Source organism: Plecotus auritus (assembly GCF_963455305.1).
Source record: "Plecotus auritus genome assembly, chromosome: 2".
In the NCBI taxonomy this organism is placed as follows: domain Eukaryota; kingdom Metazoa; phylum Chordata; class Mammalia; order Chiroptera; family Vespertilionidae; genus Plecotus; species Plecotus auritus.
In genome coordinates this window covers 24,101,734-24,125,841 of record NC_137771.1, presented here as the reverse complement: position 1 = coordinate 24,125,841, position 24,108 = coordinate 24,101,734, and the positions used below count along the sequence as shown (strand labels likewise).

The following is a 24,108-nucleotide window of genomic DNA, read 5'->3' as shown; positions in this document are numbered from 1 at the left end:
TTGTATGACCTCGGGCAAGTCACTCAGGTCCCCTGGCCTCAGATTCCTCATCTCTGACCTGGGGATAATGACAATGATGCCCACCTTGTTCGGTGGTGGGAAGATGAATGAGTGTGCAAAGCACTGAGCTGCCCCATTTGCACTCTCATCGTGGCTGTTATTTCAGGCAATAAAAACTCCTTGTCGGCTTGATTTCCTGAAATAAAATAAATTAGAATGCCTCTCACCCGCACACATACACTCCACTAAGGTCTTCATTCTGAGGTGCACAATTACAGGTAACTCAGTATCATTAGGCAACTCTGAAAACTAGTGTTTCCCTTAAGCATGAAGTCGAACTGAGGGAGATTGTGATTTCTTAGTACTTCCTTTCTGCCAGCTTCCAAAGCTTGGCCTTGGCTCATATCATTGTAGACAAGGGAACCTGGGTGATTAGTGTTTCTAGAGTTATCTGCATGCCAGACCCTGTTGGGTCTCTGGGGAAGGGAGAACAAGAGGTGTGGATGTTCAGTCCTGGGAGCTCTCAGGGGCTGGATGACACCGAGGGCCTCCTCAAGCTGGTAGGATAAAGGTCCCCGTGTTGTACCTGTTTTTTTCTTACTTGAAATGCCTTTTCAGCAAGGGAGTGGGTCCAGAACTTGCAACCGCAAGTTGTGCAGTGTTGGTAGCAGGGCCCACCTACTGAGCCTGGCTGGGGATGGGGAGAGGGGTGTCTAGCACTCAGCCTGGTTGTCTTACTCCCAGGGACCTGTGAGGCAGGGTTTACCGGCTCCCATTTGCAGGTGAGGAACCAGAGACTGCCCCAGGTCCACAGCCATACTCTTACCCACTGTTCCGTGGCTGCCCATGAGTCCCTCTTTCATGTGAATCAGTAGTCTGGGACACACAAAACACTTCAAAGCCACCACTTGGACATTGGAAGGAAGTGTGCTGTGGTCGTTGCTGGGATCCCTGGAGTGCTGCGGAGGGGAGAGTGTCCAGGGTCCTGAGTTTACAGCCTGTACTCTGGTCTCAGGGGACCATTTGGCTTTAAATGCTCAGCCCTGATCCAAACCCTTAGTATTAGAGTCAAAGCATGAAGCTTGTACCTGAGCTACTGTAACCTCATCCCCTGCTCAGCTTGGCACTGGTACATGGGAAGCCAAGCATTGCCCCATGGTCCATGCTGCCCAGGCCTCAGGCCTTCATCGCCTGCACACATGCAGGCTTCTCCCAGGCTCCCTCACTGCTTTGTGTGTTTGGCTCCAGAGGAGAGTCCCAAAGCCCTGGCCCCAGCTCCATCAGCCCCCTTGCCTCCCAGGACCGTACCTGTGAAATCGTTGAGGACACAGAATCCAGCCGAATGGTTAAGAAGACGAAGAAGCGCATCTGCCTCGTTCTGGACTGCCTCTGTGCGCACGACTTCAGCGACAAGACCGCCGACCTGATCAATCTGCAGCACTACGTCATCAAGGAGAAGAGGCTCAGTGAGCGGGAGACCGTGGTCATCTTCTACGACGTGGTGCGCGTGGTAGAAGCCCTGCACCAGGTGAGGCTGCGCCCCTCTGCAGCCCCTCCTCGGGCCCGAGAGCATCCTGGGTCCACAAGCCACAGAAAGCCACCTTTCTTGCTGCTGCTGAGTGGAAGCAGCTCTGTCCCGCCCGCACCCAGGTGTGCTTTGCAGCTGGAATATTTGGAAGTGTGCAGAAGGAAAATGGCCAGATGACATGTATGCCTGGGGAGGCACGGTGCTGCAGGCTTCAGCCCACCATCCGGGGGGTTGGGAAGCGGGGGTGCTGCAATGGGCACAGAGCAGAACCCAGAGCAGGGATCCCTCTCGGGCGAGGAACTAAACATGAACCTCCCATCTTTGGTGATGATTGTGAGATATCCACTGGGGCCACAGCCTACCTCTGAGCTTTTCCTAGGATTAGGGGTGTCAGGTACTCCAGTGCCCAGGTTAGGAGAGCCTCTTGCAGGCTCACAGCTTCTGTAGGCCAAGCCTGCAGACTTGGGCTCCAGAGTCAGGAGAGTCAGGAGAGTTCATCTCTGACTCCGGCTCCAGGCAGATGCTTAGTTTTTTGTTGTTTTTTGTTGTTGCTTTTCATTAACATGTTTTTTTTTTTGTGTTTTTTTTTTAAATATATTTTATTAATTTTTTACAGAGAGGAAGAGAGAGGAGAGGGATAGAGAGCTAGAAACATCGATGAGAGAGAAACATCAATCAGCTGCCTCCTGCACACCTCCTACTGGGGATGTGCCCGCAACCAAGTTACATGCCCTTGACCGGAATCGAACCTGGGACCTTTCAGTCCGCAGGCCAATGCTCTATCCACTGAGCCAAACCGGTTTCAGCTTTTCATTAACATGTTTGATGGGGTGGAGAGAGGACTGGGTTTTCCCACTGGCTGCTGCCCTGAGGGGAGAAAGCTGGGAACTCATCCTGGGTGGGGCAGCGATTGCCTGGACTCACCTATTACCCCATCCATACACATGGCTGATGAGATCTTAGAATGGTCCTGGTCTGCCTGTGGCTTACAAATCAAGGCAGAGCCCTGGCTGGTTTAGCTCAGTGGATAGAGCGTCGGCCTGCGGACTGAAAGGTCCCAGGTTTGATTCCGGTCAAGGGCATGTACCTTGGTTGCAGGCACATCCCCAGTAGGAGGTGTGCAGGAGGCAGCTGATCGATGTTTCTTTCCCATCAGTGTTTCTAACTCTCTATCCCTCTCCCTTCCTCTCTGTAAAAAATCAATAAAGTATATATATTTTAAAAACAAAACAAAAAAAACAAATCAAGGCATAGCCTTAAAAGGCATGTCACAGAGTTTTATCCTACCTTCACGCACCTTCATGATGCAAACCATTTTGTTGTCTTCCAGAAAAACATTGTGCACAGAGACCTGAAGCTCGGGAACATGGTGCTCAATAAAAGGTGAGACCTGCTTTTCTTCCTTCATGAGGTAACCGTGGGGTTGGAGCAGGCTACATGCTACAGCTACCAGCTATCCCATGCCCTCAGGATTCCCGTGGGGATTCTGGCTTAAAACAGCCCACTTCTCCCAGGAATCCCAGTGGTGGAGGTGGGATGCCTGCTTCTATTTTCTTGCTGCATAGAATATGAGGAAGGATTCTTCAAGGCCGCAGACACAGCTCTGGGAAGGAGTGCAGAGATCCTCCCTGGTCCATTCGTTGGCCATGCCTGGTGGGTGCTCAGTAGGTGACTGTAAAAAGACACATGGGTGAAGGAATGACAGATGAGCAAAATAGGTCAAGGTCCCAGGAAGCAGACTCAGATGTGTGTGCAGTGTTACTGGGAGAGCTCTCAGGGAGGCGGGGCGGGATCGGGCAGAGGCAGACGCTGAACTCTGGTACAGTCCTGACATGGTCTCAGCCTGGAAAGCTTGAGAGCCAGGTAGCCCTTCAGATGTCCCAGATCAAGGCAAGGGGCACAGGGCCCTGCACCCACAGCCACTGAATGTGGCCCATGCCCGGGGTGGGCGTAAGCTTAGGCAGTCTCCTTTGGATAAGGGCACTTCCCCGAGAAGGACACAGCTACGAGTAGTCAGAAACCAACACTCCCAGCAGCTGGAGAGAGGGCCTTGATCTTGGAAGGGATCTGGTTGCTCACCCCGAGGGTGGCAGGAATGCACATTCAGGGCTCCTGCACTGTGACCACCCGGCGCCTCAAGCCTCTTAATCTCCGCCTCTCAGCTCTCTAGGCCCCTTCAGTCAGGGAAGGTAGTCCGAAGGTCACACCTCTCTTGAGTAATGCGTGTGTGTGTGTGTGTGTGTGTGTGTGTGTGTGTTTCCTCCAATTGCAGAGGACCAGTACCTCATTCAGACCCTTCGTCTTGGCTGTAGTCCTTTAATCCAGTGGTCGGCAAACCGCGGCTCGCGAGCCACATGCGGCTTGCGAGCCATGGTTTGCCGCTCTGTTGACTAATGAGTTTGCCGACCACTGCTTTAATCTGACAATCCCTTCTGTGCTGGGCAGACAGAGGTTCTGGCTACCTCTCCCTTGACTCCCAGCTGTTCTGGAAGAGGGCAGAGTGGTGTGGTGCAGAGAGACCCACACTGAGAGTCCAGAGCCCGCCCCTCTCCTCTCCAGACCTTGCTTTCATCCTTACAAAGTCAACCTGGAGGCGCTTCCACCCCTTCATGCCCCTCAGGCCAGGCCCTAACTCCAGCTGGAGAGGCAGGCGGACAAGCTGGAGGCCTTGCCCGGTCCTCACAGCACAGGGTGCTCCCGGGGGAGGAAACGGGAGAAGTGTTTGCCAAGCAGCACAGTGGCAAGTTCGCCCTGCTGTGGATGAAAGGCGCGGGTTGAAATCTGAAAGCCCCTTTTGGGGTTATGTGAGGTTTGCTGTGGGTTCCTCTTCCTCCTTTCTTTTTGGGTAGTCAAGTTGCACACCAAGTTCCTAGAAAAGGAGAATAACACTGTGGTAGCCCAAAGGGCCATAGCTAAAGAGTGACTCACTCAGAGCGGATCCTGCTGACACAGAGCTCCCTTCATCCCTCACTTCCCTCGCCCCTCTGCCAGGACTGACGAGCCTGGGGGGTCTGGACTCCCAGGGATCTGTGTACCACCCAGCCAACTTGGGAGGTGGTGGCCCGGCAGGGAGCGTCGCCAAGTTTCAGGAGGTCTTGGAGCTGACCATGTGGTTTCCTGTGGGAGAGGCTCCAGGGTCCTCAGCGGGCAGAGCAGTGCAAGCCAAGTGGACCCTGCTGCCCGCCCTGCAGAGTCTCTGGCGCGTTTTCCTCCAGCCTCCCACCCCGCCCCACACATACTAGTAGAGGGCTGGCAGAGGCATGTGGACTCCAGGGCCTGTGGACACAAAGTGGCACCTCTCTCCTGCCCCCTCAGACATGGTGCCTTTCCCAGGGTTCTCCTTTGGCAGCTTCTGCCCACTGTCGGGGGATGACATGCTCATCTGAGCTAGCAGTTAGTAATCAGTGACTGTTCGCCAGGCCCTGGGCCCAGTGCTTTTCCTGGGATTAAGTTCTCATCTTGTTAAACCCTAACACAGTCCTGGGAGTTAGGTGCTAATATCTTCCCTGTTTCACAGATGAGGAAATTGAGGTTTAGCAAGAGACTAAATAACATGCCCAGGACCACACAACCAGGAAGTGGCAAAGCCAGGAATGGACCCAGGATCTGACTCCCAAGCCCACCAAACTGCCCGCTGCGCTGTCCTCCCCCAGTGTCCCAAGCCTCAGAGAGTGCCGCAGGAGGCGCTGCAGCTGCCGAGCCATCTCTGAGCGGAGAGGAAACCCAGTGCCTCTGCTCTGGGGACCGTGCACTTGAGAGGCTGAGCAGTCCCATGTTCAGGACAGTGACATGGCGGTTCAGAGCGGGAGCGGTCCATGGCTTGATGTGCTGTGATCCCTGCCTGGACCCTTTGCCTGCTCTCTCGGGCTCCAGCTGCCCTAGGGCCACCAGTCCGACTTCTGTGGCATTTGACGGGCGGGCCTGTGTGGAGAGGAGAGTCGACATTTCCATTTGGAATGCAGAGCACAGACTGGCCTTTGTTTTGCACCAAGCCCCGTGCCAGCAGAATTCCCCAGAGAGCTGAAAGGCTCGGGAGCCTTTTGGACGCAGCTTCTGGGGAATTCCGCCCTCAGTCCCACACGACCTGCACTGAGCCGACTCTCCTCCATCCTCGAGAGGTGGCCCGCAGCCCCTCGTGTGCTTCCCTGCCAGCGACTGACATCGGAGCCGGGCAGTAGCCCCTGCTCGTCTGTGGGCAGAGAAGCACCCTTCCTCACTGGCCATCCCCTCTGGGGCAAAGAAGCCTTTCCTGGCCTCTTGGAAGGGGACTGCCCTCCATAACCCCCGCCTCCGTGTGATGTGAGGTGTCCTCTCTGGGCCATTTTGCTCACATTGTGAAGCTCCTAGAAAGGATCAGAGCCCAGAGCTGCTCTCAGCCACAACTCCAATGGGGGGATCCATGGCTTTCTAGGTCAGGGGAGAATCTGAAGGGCAAGGCGGGGAATGAGAAAGTTAGGGACTGGGGTTGTCCAGGACACAGTGGGCACCTGAGTATGTTAGTCTACAGGGCAGGCCCTAGGGTCAGACAGACCCGGGTTTAGATCCTGTTCACTGCACACTAGCTGTGTGACCCTGGACAAGTCCCTGCATTTCTCTGTGCCTTAGTTCCATTGTCGTTGAAATCCCTCCTAGGGGTGTGAGTGAAATCCCTCCTAGGGGTGTGAGTGAAATCCCTCCTAGGGGTGTGAATGAAAACAGTAATCACCAGGCACTGAGGCCAGTGATGCCGATTGATAATGACATGGGGGTGACCAGAGGGCTCAGCAAAAGGAGACAACAGTGGCACCTAAGGGTGGGCTCCACAGCTCTGCTGGCTTTTCCTCATGTGGAAATGTGGGAATTGAACTATCCCTGGTCACTCCCAATCTAGACGTGATGTGAGGTTGTTTGGGGACTCCCTGCAAATTGTTCCGAGCCAAAAGCTGTCCCCCCTGAGACTCAGCTAGGGCAGCAGGTTCAGGGGAGCCCCCCTTAAACACTCACCGGTCAGAATGACTCAGATCCCTGCCTGGACGGCTCAGCAGGTGGCAACCAAGAGTGCATGGCCAGAGTCAGCACCACGGGCACTCTGCACACAGCCCCGGGAAGGCAGCGAGGGCCTGGGGAGCAGAGAGGGTGTGGGCATGAGTCCTCTGCTCCCTGGACAGGAGGTGAGGGCAGCAGCGGTGCCATGGGAACCAAGGTGTGTTCACTCTCTGCCTCCCACTCCCAGGACGCATCGGATAACCATCACCAACTTCTGCCTCGGAAAGCACCTTGTGAGCGAGGGGGACCTGCTGAAGGACCAGAGGGGCAGCCCCGCCTACATCAGTCCTGACGTGCTCAGCGGTAGGTGCGGTGCGCAGGCTGTGGGCCCAGGCCAGCACACAGCCAGGCCAGCACACAGCCAGGCGCCGCAGCAATTCGCTCCTTCCGCAAACCCTATCTGTGGGCTTCCAATGGCTTTGGCCAGTACTGTCCTTGGGGCCTCATGGAGGAGGAAGACAGCAGTGGCCACACAGTGCACATTTAGTTACTCTCCGAGATTAGTGCTTGGCAGGGAAGATTTATGTGCGTGTAAATAAGGCACTTGAAGGACTTCCCCAAGGAAGTGACATTTGAAATGAGATGGGAAGGATAAGTGGGAATCCTGGGGAGTGTGGCTAGGTGGAGGCAGCACAGCACATTGGAGGAGAACCGACTGAAGGCCCCTGTGGCTGTTGCTCAGAAAGTGAGCCTGGCTCAAGGCCAGAGAGGTGGGCAGGGGCCAGACTATGAAAGGGCTGATGGAGGCCTTATTGAGAAACGTCATCCTTTATTTCAAGTGCAAAAGGAAGCCATTGAACAGGTCTTCACGAGGGTGCCAGGATGAGATTTGCATTTTAGACATCACTCCCTTGGTTCCGTCATTCATTCACTCGTCCTGCTGGTATTCCTTTTTACAGATGAGAAAACCAAGGCTCAGAGAGATTAAATCTCTGTCCAAAGTCACAGCTAATAGTAAACCCGGAGGCTGGATCCCAGGGCTGCCTCCTGCCCAGGCCCAGGCTCCTGTTTCACCAGAGGTTTTCTTTCCTTTTCCCGCTCATTCTTTACCAAATTGGGTCTCTCCTGCTGATCCCATAGGGGACCAAGGGCTTATATCAGCGGAGTCTCTCCCATGTGAAGAAGGTCCAGGGTTGGCCCCCGGGGTGTGTAACCACCAGCACACACAGGTGTACCCTCCTCGCAGTCGCAGAGTCGTCCTTGCCTTCCTGGGAAGCCGGCTACTGTAATTTACCATAAGCATCTGTAGTCCCCTTAGAGGCCTCCCCAGCCCAGGCTTTTGCTGGAATGCCAGGGCTACCCGTCTGTAGAGGGTAGTGGTACCATTCCCCAGACCTGGGGTGGGGGTTGGAATCCCTTCGGCCTCTGCTGGAGGACTCTCTGGGCAACCCCCAGTCCAGCTGGACACCCTCCATGAGAATCCCCAGAGCATCTCTATAGGTGAAAGGAGCCAGGAGGGAGAACCCGGTCTATGGGGTGTGCGGCCTGAGGGTGGCAGGGCTCTCTGGTCAGGACTGCCCTTAGCAATGCCAGGCTAAGGCGGCCTCCATGTGCAGTCACTGGCTGCTGCCCGTGGCTTCCCTCTCTGGTCCTTCCAGACTCATCCCCATCTTGCAGGATAAAACAGAGACACCCACTGCACCAGAAAGAGACCCAGACTGTGAGACCAGGGCCCAGGCTCTGACACTGGCATTGCCAATTAACAAGCTGTGTGACCTGGCCTTCACCCCCTCTCTGAGCCTCAGTCTCCTCATGGAAACAAACGGTCCTGCCTCCCACATTGTTCAGAGGATGAAGTGTGATGCTTAAGTACAAGCTTGCATGTGGGTTCTGCTCTCAGGTCTGCTGCTCCATTTACACTGAGTGGCCAGATTATTATGATCTCTGAACGCATAATAATCTGGCCACTCAGTGTATATCCTATTATATAATAAAAGGCTAATATGCAAATTGTCCCCTCGACCAGGAGTTCGACCAGCAGGCAGGCTGGCCAACCGCCCATGTCCCCTCCCCCTAGCCAGGCTGGTCGGACCCCATCCATACACAAATTCATGCACTGGGCCTCTAATATATATAGATATATCTATATATGTGTGTGTGTGTGTGTATACACACAGATACATATATATATATCACACATACACTGAGTGGCCAGATTATTATGCGTTCAGAGATCATAATAATCTGGCCACTCAGTGTATTCTGTGTGCCAAGCACAGCCTGGGCCTTGGGCATGGAGCTGAGTGAAGGCAGTCATGGCCTTGCCCTCGTAGAGTTTATGGTCTGGTTAATAATTGGGACCTTGTGAGAGTTACCTCTCTGGACCTCAACTTTCTCATCTGTAAAGTTAGGAAGCTAATAACACCTACTTCATTAGGTCCCTGTGGGATTAGATGAGGCCTTAACCTCGTGTCTGGCTCAGTAAACATTAGCTGGCATCATCGTTACTAAAGGAAAGCTTGAAGGTTAGTGTTTCCCCAGAAGCCAAAGCGCAGGGAAAGGTCGCCTGATGGTCAGAGCTTGTCTGCTGGAGGCGGCGCCCGGCTGTCATCTCTGTCCAGGGCAGAGCGGAAGTTCCTGCTCTTCCTGTGGGGCAGCTCGGGCTGGCACAGTTCCCCTCCCTCCTTGGCTGAGGCTGCATCTGGGCATCTTGGTGGGGACCACCTTGCTGCTGCTGCAGGAGAGGTAATACCTTCTGTGGAGCTGCACAGAGCTAAGCGCAGTGGCCCAGTGGACTCTGTTGGTTTCCCATGTGGTGGAGCAGGGCCTGGGGGCAAAGGTCAGGGCTGGAAAAGAGCAGGGCCGTGCTGCCTCGGGGAGAGAGCTGGGCAGAGGCTCATCTCCACACAACTGCCTGCTGCACCAGCCTCAGCGGCCTCATGGGGTCGATGTCTCTCTCCCCCACTTAGAGAAGAAGTCACAGGCTTGGTGAAGGGGGTCCACGGTACCTTCTGAAGCGCAGGCTGAGGTCTGACAGCGCCTCCATACACAGTCCCACCCCCTTAAGCTTCTTGACCTTCAGTGGGCCTGGGGGGCCCTTGGAACCAGTGTCCTCCACCCCAAAGGCATCTCCAGCCACCCAGGAGGCTTGGGGACCCAGCGGAGGTTGTCCTGGTGCCCAGCAGTGTCTCCTCCACACGGGAGGGCTGAATTGTGTCCAGGGAACCTGGTGCCGCGGAGCCTGCTGGGGTCCCAGGCACTGGCAGCAAGGGCTCTCTGAGGCTGGCGTTGTTCCCACATCCTAGGTGTGGAGGTCAGGCAGCGGCTGCACGTGTGGGGAGCTCTGCTGCTGAGGGTGGATGGACAGATTGCCCTGGCAATGGGAGAAGCAGGGCATTTCCATCAGCCATGTGACCCTGGACAGATCACATCTCTAGGCCTTGTTTACTCCGTGGACAAACAGAAAATATCTAACTCACAGAGCTGTGGCAGAGGTTTAATGAGATGGAAGTGTTTCTTCCAGTGTTAGCACCGAGAGTTGACCCAACTGGACAGCCATTCCCTTAGCCAGTGAGAGCCCATGCTGGGTGCTGGGTGCAGGGCTCAGCAGGGAGCGAAGCGGAGGCCCCTGCATGTGAAAACGTGCCTTCCCATGGGGAGACAGGGACAGACAAAGAAAGGGGTCCTTACAGTGCTCAGTGCTATGAGGGAATCATGATGGGAGTGGCTGACTGTCCAGAGCCGCGCAGCTCTGTTCCACACGCACATTGCCCGCCTGCTCTGTGCCACTCTGCCAGGAGCTGGGCCGAGAGCTGGCAGCCCGGCTGGTGCTTTGAGGAAGAGGCAGGAGGCACGCCCGAGGTGGGGTATCACCCTGCCGAGCTGGGTCTCCAGAGCAAGAGCTGAATCTGCCTAAAGAGACGGGACGGTGCGGGGCGGGGGAGGTGGAGACTGGGTAAGAGCTCGCTCTGGGAGGAAGGGTGACCAGAACTGAAGGTGGCAAGGTACAGGGGTCCCTGGATAGATTTCAGCAGGTAGCTGTAAGCAGTGGGAGGCCCAGGGCTGTCTCTTTCTGGGGTTTGTGCTAAGTGGGTGCATCTGTGTGCCCATAGGCCGGCCGTACCGGGGCAAGCCGAGTGACATGTGGGCACTGGGCGTGGTGCTGTTCACCATGCTCTACGGCCAGTTCCCCTTCTACGACAGCATCCCCCAGGAGCTCTTCCGTAAGATCAAGGCCGCCGAGTACACCATCCCTGAGTGAGTCCTGGTCCCTGGGGACGGGGGGAGGCTCTGCTGCTGAGACTCATGGGGCAGAGACAACGCAATGAGGCTTGGAGTCCTGGGTCCGAGAACCAGCCCAGCTCACTCACCTGAGCCTCCCCCTCTTCCCCTCCTGCATCAGGGATGGGCGGGTTTCTGAGAGCACCGTGTGTCTCATCCGGAAACTGCTGGTCCTCGACCCCCAGCAGCGCCTGGCTGCCGCCGACGTCCTGGAAGCCCTCAGTGCCATCATCGCTTCGTGGTGAGTGGACTGGTGCAGGGCTGGGTCCTGCCCATCCTGCCAGGAAAGAAGCTGGAGGTTGGGCCTGTTTCTCTGCCAGGCAGAGTCCAATTTCCAGATTTTCCCCGGGGGCAACATTTGGGAGGGTCCTGGCAGCACTTGGCTCTAGCACAGCCGTGGGCAAACTACGGCCCGCAGGCCGGATCCGGCTGTTTTATCTGGTTCTCTTGGTCTCCCCTCCGCTCCTTTACTTTGAATTTATATTAGTTCACACAAACACTCCATCCATGCTTTTGTTCCGGCCCTCCGGTCCAGTTTAAGAACCCATTGTGGCCCTCGAGTCAAAAAGTTTGCCCACCCCTGCACCTCCTGTCCGCCATCGATGCCAGGGATGGAGGGCATTATCTCACTAAGTTCTAACCACACACAGCCTGTAAGGTAGAAATTGTCCCCCATCATTGGATGAGAAAACGGAGGCTTGGAGAAGCAGAGTTGATCACATCAGGAAGGGGCTGAGTTGGGACCCAACCCGGGTCTTTTGACTCCAACCAAGTTTTAGAGCAGTGAGGACCGGGGAGCAGGGGCTGGGGGCTGCTTGGAGCCGAGCTGACGTGTGACGTGACTGCCTCCCCTGCAGGCAGTCCCTGTCGTCTCTGAGCGGGCCTCTGCAGGTGGTCCCTGACATCGACGACCAAATGGGCAATGCAGACAGCTCCCAGGAGGTGAGTTGGGAAGGGCAGACGGGCTGCTACCCAAGTCCTGGGGGACCAGCCTGCAAGGAAGGCAGGCCAGGCAGGGACAGAGGTGGCAGCTCCCAGCAGGCTGCAGGGCCTTCTCAGCTTTGTCCCCAGCTCTTAGAGTGGGAAAGGGAGACCTCAGTCCTCTCCCTGTGCTGCCTGGGGCCTGCCTCGTGTCCAGCTCAGTTGGTGGTTCTGTGGCCTGAGAAAGGGCAGTGAGGTGGAGGCCCCACAGCAGCCCAGCCTGGCCCTCCCTCTGCTTCCTCTTCCTGCCACGGGCTGGCCCTTTAAACAGTCACATTTCTCTGCCCCTCTGACTCACATGGTTCTCTCTCAGCCTTCCTGCTTTTCATTTTCCAAATGATTCATTTTCTCCCTGTTTTCTCTCTTCCTCTGTTCCCCACACTGGAGAAAGTGCTGGACCCAGAGTGAGGGCAGAGACCTGGGCGCAAGGCAGCAGCGACTGGGTGATCTTAGGGTGCCCCCTGGAGGACAGAGCTTGGCCAGGCCCTTGGGAGGGATGCACTGGGCAGGGAGCACCAGGAGGCACCAGCCTGGGGCCACGACAGAGCCTCCTGGCCCTGGGAAGAGAGCCCCAGGCTACCCCCCAGCTCCCACCGGCCCCAGGATGTTCAGCAGCTGAGAGGTCACTAGTGGCACATGAGGAATGCCCACACGCATGTCTCCTTCAGTCCTGTGTGGCCACGTTCTTATCCGCGTTTCACAAGTGGGAACTGAGGTTCAGAGAGGTAAATAGGTTTCCCAAAGGCACACAGCTTGGAAATAGTGGAGCTGAGCCTTGAACCCAAGTTGATTCCATAGCCCTGCTTTCCCCCTCAGCTGATTAACACCAGAACCTTCCACTTCAGTTGGTCCCTGTCTACCTGGGCCACTCCGGGGGCTCGGTGTGGGGCAGGATAAAGAAGCACAGCTGCCCCAGGCCTTTTTTTTTGTTAATCCTCATTGAGGGTATTTTTTTAGAGAGAGTGGAAGGGAGAAGGCGGCGGTGGGGGGGAGAAACATTGATATGAGAGAGACACAGATTGGTTGCCTCCTGCACATGCCTGGACCAGGGCTGGGGATCAAACCTACCACCCAGATATGTGCCCTTGACCGGAAATCGGACCCGCAACCCTACGGTGCAAAGGCTGATGCTCCAGCCACTGAGCAACACCGGCCAGCCCCAGGCTCTTGACAACCTCTCTGAGGGAAGATTATTGTCCACTTCACAGGCGAGGAAGCCGAAGTTTTGGAGTCAGTGAGGGGGATCTGGTTCAGATGCCAGGTCTGCTTCAGTTGGAATGACACCCAGGGTGGCCAGCAAGGCGAGGTCCAGGTCGGCTGGGGGCTTCAGGGGCCCACACACTGCCTCGGCTGGATGGGGTCCAAGGGTGTGGGACCTGGGGACGGACCTCTGGAGCCAGGCGATCTAACACTCACTCCCTGCTCTTCGCTGTCCATCGCCCCACTCCTCTCTCCTGTCTGTCTCTCTGTGCCTCGCAGGCGAAGGTGACAGAGGAGTGCTCCCAGTACGAGTTTGAGAACTACATGCGGCAGCAGCTGCTGCTGGCCGAGGAGAAGAGCTCCATCCACGAGGCCCGGAGCTGGGTGCCCAAGCGGCAATTCGGCAGTGCACCACTGGTGCGCCGGCTGGGCCACGACGCGCAGCCCATGAACCCCTTGGACGCAGCCATCCTGGCACAGCGCTGCCTGCGGAAATAGCAGCCTCAGGCTGGGGCACCGGCACCACCCAACACCTCTTCCCGGCCCCCAGCCAGTGCCCTGCTTTGGGGCAGGGCCCTGGAGTGCTGAACTCTCTCCCTCCGGGCTGGCACAGGGCCGCCAGGGACAGCCCAGGTCACACATGGGGTCAGCAGAGGTACCACGAAGCTACCTTTTGGAATGATTGCTTGATTGTTTGGTTTTTTAATCAGAGAAGCCTAGATAACTAATCTGCTTTTAATCATGACGTTTTAATCTACCTCTGTCTCTCCAACCATGCTGTCTCTGGACTGAGTGAGAGGGAGGAGGAGGGAGCCCACCAGCCGCCGTCCCGGCAGCTGCTCCCCACAGTCCAATAAGCTGGAAGTGCAGCTCGCTGCTGGCTCTCCAAACGAATGCCCACTCCCCACCGCTCTCCCTGGCCCCTCCCACAGTCACTTTTCCTCCCTCCCCTCTGACCCCAGACCCCTCAGTCCAAGCTTGGAAAACCTTCACCTCATCTTAAGTGGAATTCAAATATATTTATTTTTATACTGAAACCAACTTCTCTCCCATCGTCAGGTGGCTCGGACCATGGTTACTCCCTGCCCCCAGCTGGCTAGACAGCAGGGCGTCCACAGCTCGCAGATGGGCCCTCCTCACCCCTGGGCTCAGAAGCCCCTTCTTGCCGGCCCCTCTCCACCTCCAGCCCACCAGTCCCTCCTCGCTTCTGGTGATGGGGAGGCCTTTCTCCACTTGGCTCTCTTTCTCCCATCAAAGTAGCTTCTCTGAGGTGCTGCACACTCGCATTAACCCTGGTTTCTTTCTCCACCCTCAGCGCGGTACCGAGGTAATGCCAACATAGATGTGAAAGAGGTGCCGGGGGCGGGCTGGGGAGGGTGTGCAGGGCTGTCCACGGACAGGTGCCCTGCTGGCACGCCCTCTCGCTCCCCACACCCCACTCTGTTCAGAGAATGGTGGGGACATCGCCCCTCCTGCCCTTGCCTCGTAACAGATGTGGTGTCGCCCAGCAGACTCCGGCCAGGGTCCTCCATGGGGCTGCAGGGCTCTTGGGAAGAATTGTGGGAACTGGGGGCCCTGTCTGGCTTGAGAACAGCCCTGCTGCCCTTTTTGAGCCGAGATTTTGAAGTGGATGCCTGTCTTGCCAGAAATGCTGTTCTCACCAGAATGCCCCCGTCCCATGCTCCCTCACTGGACTTGGCCCTGCCCAGTGCCAAGCAAAGACCTTCCCCGGCCTCCCCACCATCCCCCTTGGAAAGGCCAAGTGTTCCCCTCCAGGCAGCCCTGGCCCTTGGGCTCTTCCTGCCTGTCCTTGCTCCCCAGTGGGAAGTGCAAGGTCTGTGTGACCTTGTTTCCCAGTGTGAGCTGCCCTCTCCCAAAAGCTGACTCACTGTGAGTGACTTGGGCAAGTTCCCAAACCTCCTCGTGCCTCAGTTTCCCCATCTGGAAAAAATGGGGCCACCTCTTGCCAGCAGTAGCAGGGCCACCCATGCCCCTTCCCCCCATACCCCTCTCCCAGCACTTGGGCGTCTCGTGCCTCTGCCTCAGTGGGTCTGAGGGAGCCCGCCCGAGCCCAGCACTTACTCCCCGTGGGCACCAAGCTCTGCTCTCTCAGCTGCCGCTGCTGAGAGCCAGGGTGTCCTGCTGTGGGGTCGGGATGCCCTCTTTCTATATTTATTTCAAAAAGAAGTCTCCTAAGGGAGTAGAAATGCAGTCCAGCCCAGGGCTCCCGCCCCTGTGACTCCCTCCTGTGAGGGCTCAGCTGTGCCCTTGCCCAGCAGCCGGCCAGACCCTCTGGGCTGCTGGCCACGTGTGGTCTTTCTCCTCCTCTTCAAAGCAATATTTCTCCAGGTCTACAAAGCCCTATCAGACAGAGTTCAGCCACGTGGCTGATTACATTGCTAGCTAGCAAAGCAGACAAGAGGAGGTTGGGTCTGCCCTCACTGTCACACGCTGAGAGAAGTCCAATTGTAAAGAAACAAAACAGAAAAAGTCACAAAAAAAATTTGTATAAAGACATATTTTTGTACTACATGGGGACTCTTCCTGCATGTCAGCAATAAAACTTCCTGATCTGGAGCCACCGTGGCTGTACCGTCGTCTGCTGTTCTTGCCCTCACCTGCGTCTGTTTCCCCCGCCAGCCAGCCTTTCTCCCTCCATCCCAGCAGGTGGGGCAGGATTCCTGCAGCCCTTGGCTCTGCCACCAGGTGCACTGGATAGGCGCCCCCCTCCACCCCCTACCACCACCATGACAGCCACCTGGCCACAGGCCACACTGGCTTGAATGGGGGAAGGGCCAGAACTGCCCAGCATTCTCCCGACAGGCTGGTCCAGCCTCCCGCAAAGTGCCCAAGGGGAAGCTCCCTGCTTGGCCTGGCTCAGCCGGGACCTGTGCAGGAAGGAGGCGTGGCTGCTGCTTGCAGAGTATTGATCCTCTCCCTGCCAAACCCCCATCTGGGATGGGGAGGACTTAGCCAGACAGAGACCACCCATGTGCTCCCATGCCCATCCAGGGCAGCTAGGGTAATAAGGACTAGGCCAAGCCCTTTCCTGAACCACCCGCTCCTTCCCCCCTCCCTCAGGAGCCAAGGGGCTTCCTTCCTCTCTTCTTTCCTTCCTTCCTTTGCTTAAATTTAGACTTTGCAGATTGAGCAGAGCATTGGCGCAGTGAAGCTAGAGGTAGTCTGGCCCCTCCCCAGGCCACCACTGGGCCCAGGCAGACTTACCTTTGTGTCCAGGATCCACACAGGCCCAGTCACAGGCCCAGGTCACAGCAGGAGCAGAGGTCCTTGCAGGAGAAGCCCCTTCCCAGTCAATGTCCACACAGCCAGAGGGGGGCACCTCTCCAAGATGTGAGAAGACCCTGCAAATACTTCAGAGCAGACCCCCAGGCCTCATCCATGCCTTCACTCACAGCCCCACACCCACCCCAGCATCCATGTGGCTCCCCATCTTCCTGTGCCCTCCTGCATGGATGGGAACTTTGCCCACTTCACCTGGCCCACATCTACCTGCCCTACATCTACCTGCCGAGCTGCCCTGGCCGCACCTCCCTCCCAGCCCAGCACTGCCAGCTGTCGCCCTGGCCTTGGCTCCATTTCAGCCTCCCTCCCATCCACACCTGATCAGCCTCCCTCCGTTCTGTACCTGGTATCTCCTAAGCTCCTACGCGTCAGGCTTACCTTCAGCAATACCCAGACGGCAGGCTGCATGAGGGCAGGGACTGTCTTTATATGTACATTTCTTTGTTGATTTCAGAGAGGAAGGGAGAGGGGGAGAGAGAGAGAAACATCAATGATGAGGGAGTCATTGATCGGCTGCCTCCTGCATACCCCCTACTGGAGATTGAGCCCACAACCCGGGCATGTGCTCTTGGCTGGAATCGAACCTGGGACCCTTCAGTCTGCAGGCCAACGCTCTACCCACTGAGCCAAACCCGCCAGGGCGGGCAGGCACTGTCTTGCTCACTCTTGTATCCCAGCACCTAGAAGGGCACGCAGCTCACACGCCAGAACCATGTGGTCAACAGCCTCGTATGCTCCTAAGAAGTCAAACAAACAGAAGCTTCTGCCAGTTGAAGCCACTGCCTGGTCTCCTGCCCTCAGGGGAAGCAGTTTCAGAGAGAAGCCAGCCGGCTGCCCTGGGAAAGGAAGTCAGGAGATGGCGTCTCTCTCCACAGCTGAGTTGTTCAGGCTCCCAAGCCAAGTCAGCTGTGATCTTTGGTCTCTCTCTCTCCCACACCCCCTGGCCTCCCTGCGACCACCCATCTGAGGTCTGAGCCCCTTCTCTCACTTCCTGTCCTCCCTGTTCCCTGTGGCAGCCCAGCCACCCAGCAGTCAGAGTGAGCCTTTAAACGGATTATTTCCCTCTCCTCTACTCACACCCCTCTGATGGCCTCTGCCCCGTGCCACCCAGAGGCCTGTCTGAGGCTTAGAAAGCTCTACACCACCAGGCTCTAACCTGGCCTCCTCCCTAACTTTTCAGCCCCTCACGTCTCACCCGGGACTCAGTCACATGGGCCTTCTTGCTGATTCTGACCAAGCCAAGCACAGCTTCCACCACAAGGCCTTTCATTGGCTAGTCTCTCTGGAAGGCTCTCCCCTGAGATTTGCATGGCTCCCTCCCTCACTTCCCTCTGCTCAAAATGTCAGCTCCTCAGAGATGCCTTCCTGGCCACGTCCACCTGCTCTGTAGCCCTTTACCCTCCTTTATTCCTCATTGTGCTCAGCATAGCCCAACATTGTATCATCTATTTGACTAGTGATTGTATGTCCCACCTGCTCGAATGTTGAGCTCCCGGCAGGCAGGAATCTTCTCTGTGTGTCCATGTGGGGCTGGGGGTTTTGGGGGCTGGCCGTCACTGTGACTTGGGGGGGCGGCTGCCACTGGCATTGAGAGGGTGGGGACCAGGGACTCCAGACAACCCTACAAGGAAGGCAGATTCTACCTCCTGCACGACATGGGTGAAAACTTGTTTATAATATCCAGAGCCAAGAATCTAACTCTACTTTACACATAAACACACAAAGGCCTCGTGTGTACATAACGTACACTGAATTCTCGAGGAATGCAACTACTGTGCAGAGTGGAAGAAGTCTGTACTTTATGTTGTTCAGAATTTTACCAAGAATTCTTCACCGTTTCAGACACTACCACCTCCACAGTGTCCCAGTAGGAGTGAATCTGCACTCAGAGCTGCCGCCTTCCCCGCAATTGATCACTTCGCAGATACATATCGTTACCCTGTATTTCTTTTATATTATGACATACATGTGTGTGTGCATTTTAAATTAGATGTGGAGGTGGGTATATTAGCCATAAATTTCATTCAGGAGCATAAAAGGGGCAGCACAAAGGATCGTGACAAGGCAGCACGGGCTGACGGTGGAGAACCGTGACCTGTGAAGATGGTTGGGAACAGGGCTCTGAGGTTCGAATTAAGGCCTCACCTCTTACACCCATGTGACCGCACATATATGCCTCAACCTCTCTGAACCCCACTTTCCTCGTCTGTAAAATGGAGTCACCCCACAAACTACCTGGTTCCTGGGAGGTTGTGAGGGCTTGGCAGCGCAGCAGTTAGCAGAGTGTCAGGTGCCAAGAGTTTCCTCAGTAGCCATTACTATTCTTCATTTTGTAAACTCTCAGGCTGCCCTCCTCCCAGCAGCTGTCCTGGGTGCTGGGGCGGCAGTCAGAGGATGGGCTGGTCGTAGGAGCCCTTGAATGAGTCCCTTTCTCTCCCCATCCAAGACCTAGGCAGCCTCTGACCCCCCAGTGGGGTGAGGCCCCAGTGTCAGGAACAGAGCAGCTGGGCCAGCAGTCGGCTTGGCATTAGGCCCTGAATATGCCGGCCCCCTGAGGCCCCACCCAGAGACTCCGGCTCTCTCAACCCCTGACCTCCCACCAAGACCTGTCTTTCCCATGATTCATCTGAGGATCACTCTCTGTGCCTCCCAAGGTGACAAATCTCTATTCTCACACCGACAAGAGGGCAGAGAGGCGGCCAGCAAGTGGGCAGGTGGGCAGCAGCAGGTCAGCCATAGGCCAACAGACAGGGCAATCAGCAGGCAGATAGAGGGGATGCGAGCCAGGCAGGCAGGTGACAGACATGCAGAGAGATCAGAAAGGTCCCGGTCAGCATGCCGGGAAAACAGGTGGCTGGGCAGACCTACAGACGGGCCAGCGGGCAGGGAGAGGCAGGCAGAAAAGCAGATAGGCAGGTGGCCAGGAGGACACGTGGACTGTGCAGATGGCCACACGGGCCAAAAACTGTGGGCATCTCCCCGTGGGTCCCTAGGAGCAGCCACAGCCTCTTCCAACCCTCCAGGGCAAGGCGGTCACTTCTCCCCCTGGCCTGGCTTGGCCACATGCATCCCCCTGCCATGTGTCCCTCCCTGGAGGGACCAGCCACCATCTCAGCCCCACTCTGCTCCAGCATGGCTACCTGCCTCACCGGGGCTGAGTCATACCTTACCACGCCAAACACATGCCACCACCAACCAGACACAGCTTTGCCTGTAGATAGTGATGCCCAGAGATCTGCACAGCACAGGGATACACAGAAACAGCTTAGCACAAACATACCCAAATCTCACAGCTGCCACTCACAGAGAGGCACAGAGGCACATGGAGACAGGCACGTGTATGTGCCACGCAAAGGCACACTGCCCCAACACCCAGGGTAGGTCACAAGCACAGCAGAAACACATTAATCTTCACATGGATGGTAGGCATTCAGCACATTGGTACAACCACGGACACCCACCAATATCCCAGCCAGGGGTCAGATTCTGGCCTCGCCTTCGCCTCTCCACCCAGTTTAACATGGCTGATGGCGTCCTGGTCCTGGCCAGGTCTTCTGCCCCCGTCACTCGTCTCTCCTGCCTGACTCCTCCTCCCCGGGACCCCTCAAGGCTGGAGCTTCCAGGGTTCAGGCTTCAGACCCCTTCTCTTCTCACCCACTCCCATGGTGTTCAATCCATCTTGGGTGTTAAGCTCGCAAACACATTTCCAGCCCAGACATAGGGCTTTACCTCCCTGCCTCACCCGGTATCTACTGGACATGTCAAATCTATCTAAAAAGAAACTCAGATTGCCCCACACCTGCTCCCACCTAAACTTTCCTCAGGTGTGTGGGCCCAATACCAAGCAGCTGTCCCATATTCCTCTTTCCTTGGCGTCCACATCCCATGCAGGACGTCCTGTTGACACTCCCTTCAAAACGCTGCCTGAATGGATCCTGTCTCCCTCCTCCACAGCCCATCCCGGTCCAAGCCCGCTGCCACCGCGGGCCTGGAGGGCTGCCAGCCTGCGCACAGCTCTGCTTCCATTCTCGCCTGTGTGGCTCATCCTCACTGAGCCTCTACAGGGATCTCTCCAAAGCGTGTCACCAAACCATGACACTCTCCTAACTCCAGGGGCTCCCCGTGACACGCACATCTAGCTCCTCCACAGGGTCCAGGGACCCTAAGACGTTCTACTTTAGGCCCTCGCCCTCCTTCCTGCCCCACACTCCGCCCCAGATCCTGCATGGCTGCCCCCACAGGATCTAGCTCTCACCTCAGATGTCCGCCTGGAGAGCTGCCCAGGAGTTCCCCATCACATGGCCCTGTTCCATCATCCTCCGAGCACTCAGCAGCACCGGCGTCTCTCCTTCATGTACTATCTGTCCACCTCAGTGTCAGCTACATGAGACAAAGGTTTGTGTCTGTCTGTTCACCACTGACCTCCCAATTGCTAGGAGATGCTCACAGGGCGCTCAGTTGGCATTTGTTGACTAGAGGCTTATGGATTTCTACACAGACATGCCCACCCCCACAAAAATGCTCAAGCAGATACAACATGAAAATAGACACACCAATATACAGATATAGGCAGAAATAGTGCCACATGCTCACAAAACAGACTACACAGTCACAGAGATACCCAGGAGTCCCTCTCCCACCCCCAGGGGAGCCAGTCCTAGTCCTTTCTCCACTTGATCTGCCCTCTGTATGAACCCAGTCTCAGGACTTGGAGTGGTGGGTCTTCAGCCTGGACAGAGAGGGGGTGGGGGGGGTCACTGGCCCACAGGCCTCAGGCAGCGCCTTCAGCTATGTCTGCAATTTCCTCTCCCCCCTTCCTTCCCTCCTCCTCTCTAAGGCTCCCGCCAAGAAGGCCTCCCCCTCACCCCAGCCCCAGCACAGGAAGGGGGGCCCAGAAGGGGGGGCTGGGAGTCTGGGCAGGAAGAAGACCTGGGCCCACACACTGATCACACCACACATTGCATGCACAAGCCCTGAGCCCATGTGGAAACGCATGTGCACGGGCAGGTTTAGCCAGAAGGAAAGGCATTTTCGCCACACACTCTGGTGCAGAACACAGGGGCCCTCAGAGGCCCCAGGCTGGGTTCTGCAAGGCTGGCCTTGCAGCCTGGCTTGAAGCCTGAGTCCAGCACTCATTAACCCTGCTGACCAGCGCTCAGCCAGCTGGACACACTCACCGCTGGGCCCTGGGAGGAGGGGAAGAGAGTCCCTTCCCTCCGGTGTGGCTTGAGGGTCTGGGGGAGCGCTGACAAAGCAGGCAGTCTTGCCTGGGTGAGGGAATCTCCTGGGAGGAAGAGCAAGGCAGAGGGACAGGGTTAGGAGCCCAGCCAGGCCCTAGGTCAGAGAACAGTGGGTTCAAATCCTGACCGTTTGGTAGTTTTTCAATCCGTGACTCAGTTTACTTATCTGCCAAGGGGGGATGACACCGCAGTACAGGATTATTAAGAAGGATTAAATAAAATAATACTGTAAAGGGTTTACTTAGCCCATTGCCTGGCACCTAGGCAGAACTCCATCCTCCTCGTTATTATTATTGTTGTTGTTATTAGTAGCCTGGGGGAGGGCCCCTGGAACCCGCCTCCCCTGCAGTTTCCTGAAGGGGTGGGGGGACAAGACGCCCCGGAGGCCTCGCTCCCCCTCCTCTCCCCTTCCTCTGTCGGCCCTTTCCCTCCCCGCCTCCCCCGCCCCGCCCCGCCCCGTCCCTCCTCTTTCCTCGGAGGAAACTTTCCGCCGGCTGGTCCATCGGCCCGTGTCCGGCCCGCGCTGCCGCGGCCTGGGAGCCAAGCGGACCGGACGGGGCGGGAGCGGCCGGGCCCCGGGTGTGTGCGGCCGCCGGAGGCGCAGGGGCCGGTCCCCAGAGAAACGGGGCACTAACGGTGAGTGAGCCCGGGCCTTTGGGCCGGCGGGTCCCCGGGGGGCGGGCGGGATGGGAAAGGGAGTCGGCCTCCCCTCCCGGGAGCTCGCCCTAGGAGGCGGAAGGCACCCGCGTTTCTCCTACATCTCGCTCTCAAGACAGCGAAACCGGACCTCTTTGGGGGACCTCAGGAGGGGCGGAGCCTCCCGCGGCCCACTCCCTGACCCCAGGTTGGAGGGGTGTCGGTGCGCGGGGGGAGGATCCTCGGACAGGGCCCAAGTCTGCGAGGAAGTCGGGACGCCGCGCTTTCCAGGGTGGAACCTGGGGCCGCTCTTCCAGGGAGAGGAGCTGCCCGAGGAGAGAGCGGGGTCAGGGTCAGCTTGCGGCTGGGGAGTAGGATCTGATCATACTCACCGCGCAGGCTGACAAGGGAGCTGCCCCCCGGAGCAGCATGGATGCCCCCCGAAGAGACATGGAGTTGCTCAGCAATAGCCTGGCAGCCTACGCACACATCCGCGGTGAGGGCGCCCGAGGCGTGCATCTCTCCCTGCCCCTCTGAGGCCCCACTACGCCCCTTCCCCCCCCCCCCCCCGTTCATTATAATCACCCTGCCCCCCCCCACAGCTAGTCACTTACAACCAATTACCCCAACCTCACTGTCTCCGTTGCCCGATGGCCTAATGTCCTTCCAATAGGAGGCACTGTCCTCGCCCCCAAACTTTAAACCTGGAGTCTTTTTAAGGTGGAGTGACTCCCATCCGCCGGGGCCCCTCCGTGACTTCTGCCCTCTGACCTCTAGCTAACCCGGAGAGCTTTGGCCTGTACTTCGTGCTGGGCGTCTGCTTCGGGCTGCTGCTCACCCTGTGCCTGCTGGTCATCACCATCTCCTGCGCGCCCCGCCCGCGGCCGCGGCTCCTTGCGCGGCGCCGGGACCCCCGGGGCGCCCTAGAGGACGACGACGACGAGGAAGACGAGGAGGACACCGTGACGCGGCTGGGCCCCGATGACACCCTGCCCAGCCCGGAGCTGTCCGCGGAGCCCGATGGGACCATGAGCATTAACGTCTTCACTTCGGCAGAGGAGCTGGAGCGCGCGCAGCGTTTGGAGGAGCGGGAACGGATCCTGCGGGAGATCTGGCGCACCGGGCAGCCGGACCTGCTGGGCACTGGCACGCTGGGGCCCAGCCCCACGGCCACGGGCACGCTGGGCCGCATGCACTATTACTGACCGGGCCCTGGGTACTGGACGCGCACACGAGCTCATAGCTGACGCAGGACCTTCCTGCGGCCCTGCCAGCGGTGCAGTGTCGGCCCCGCCCCCTCGGCTCCCACGGTGCTATTGGGCGTGAATCCCCACCCTCTGGGAGGCGCCCTCCCCGTCCTGCCTGAAGACCCTGGGGGGAGGGCAGGACACAGGGTCCCCACCCTCGCTCCAGGGGACGGTTAAGAGGTGAAGTGACCAATGAAAGCTGCATTCTTAGTGACTCAGTGTCCCTCTGTTACCCCAGCCTCCAACGTTCCGCAGGCTCCGGTCCTGCAGAGGGCCCCAGGGCTGAGAGCCGTCCCCACCACTCCGTCCTCAGCACACTTGCTTGCGTTCACTTCACGGACGGCAAAAACACACTTTCCACGTCACCAGTCTCACACAGAACAAGTATCACTCGAATTCCTTACTCACAAATGCACTCCTTACGCGCATGCTCCTGGGCACACGTCACCCCTGTCCCTACAAAAGCCCAGGGTTCATGCATCACTGCAGTCACACAAACACCAGGCCTGGGAGCCCGCCCTTGACGCTGAGGTGCCCCAGTCTAACCACGCGTGCCCGAGCTGTGCTGTGGAGTTCGTGTCTGAGCTGAGGTGCGTTTCTGTGAGTCCTTCTGAACTGACAGTGGGGCCAACTGGGAGGAGTCTGGATTGGAAAGCAGGGTTGCTGGCGCACAGCTGGATTCCGGAATCCGGCCGCAGGCAAAGCCTGACCCCGCCTGGGCCTGGGC

At 57.4% G+C, this 24,108-nt stretch overlaps 2 protein-coding genes across 2 annotated transcripts in view; both read left to right on the top strand.

Annotated features, from left to right (window-relative positions):
* STK40 (serine/threonine kinase 40) overlaps positions 1–15,540 on the top strand; it is a 38,993-nt gene extending 23,453 nt beyond the window's left edge. Inside the window, exons 5-11 of the mRNA XM_080654619.1 lie at positions 1,301–1,528; positions 2,859–2,911; positions 6,741–6,856; positions 10,606–10,750; positions 10,896–11,015; positions 11,632–11,716; positions 13,235–15,540. Of these exons, the coding sequence (XP_080510745.1) occupies positions 1,301–1,528; positions 2,859–2,911; positions 6,741–6,856; positions 10,606–10,750; positions 10,896–11,015; positions 11,632–11,716; positions 13,235–13,453 (966 nt within the window). The 3' untranslated portion in view covers positions 13,454–15,540. The remainder of the gene's footprint in view (positions 1–1,300; positions 1,529–2,858; positions 2,912–6,740; positions 6,857–10,605; positions 10,751–10,895; positions 11,016–11,631; positions 11,717–13,234) is intronic.
* A 6,432-nt stretch (positions 15,541–21,972) lies between these two features.
* On the top strand, positions 21,973–23,596 carry EVA1B (eva-1 homolog B). The gene is made up of 3 exons (XM_080654618.1): positions 21,973–22,134; positions 22,534–22,630; positions 22,912–23,596. Exons 2-3 carry the CDS (start codon positions 22,564–22,566, stop codon positions 23,337–23,339), a joined length of 495 nt encoding a protein of 164 aa, XP_080510744.1. The 5' UTR covers positions 21,973–22,134; positions 22,534–22,563; the 3' UTR covers positions 23,340–23,596.
* Positions 23,597–24,108: the final 512 nt, after the last annotated feature.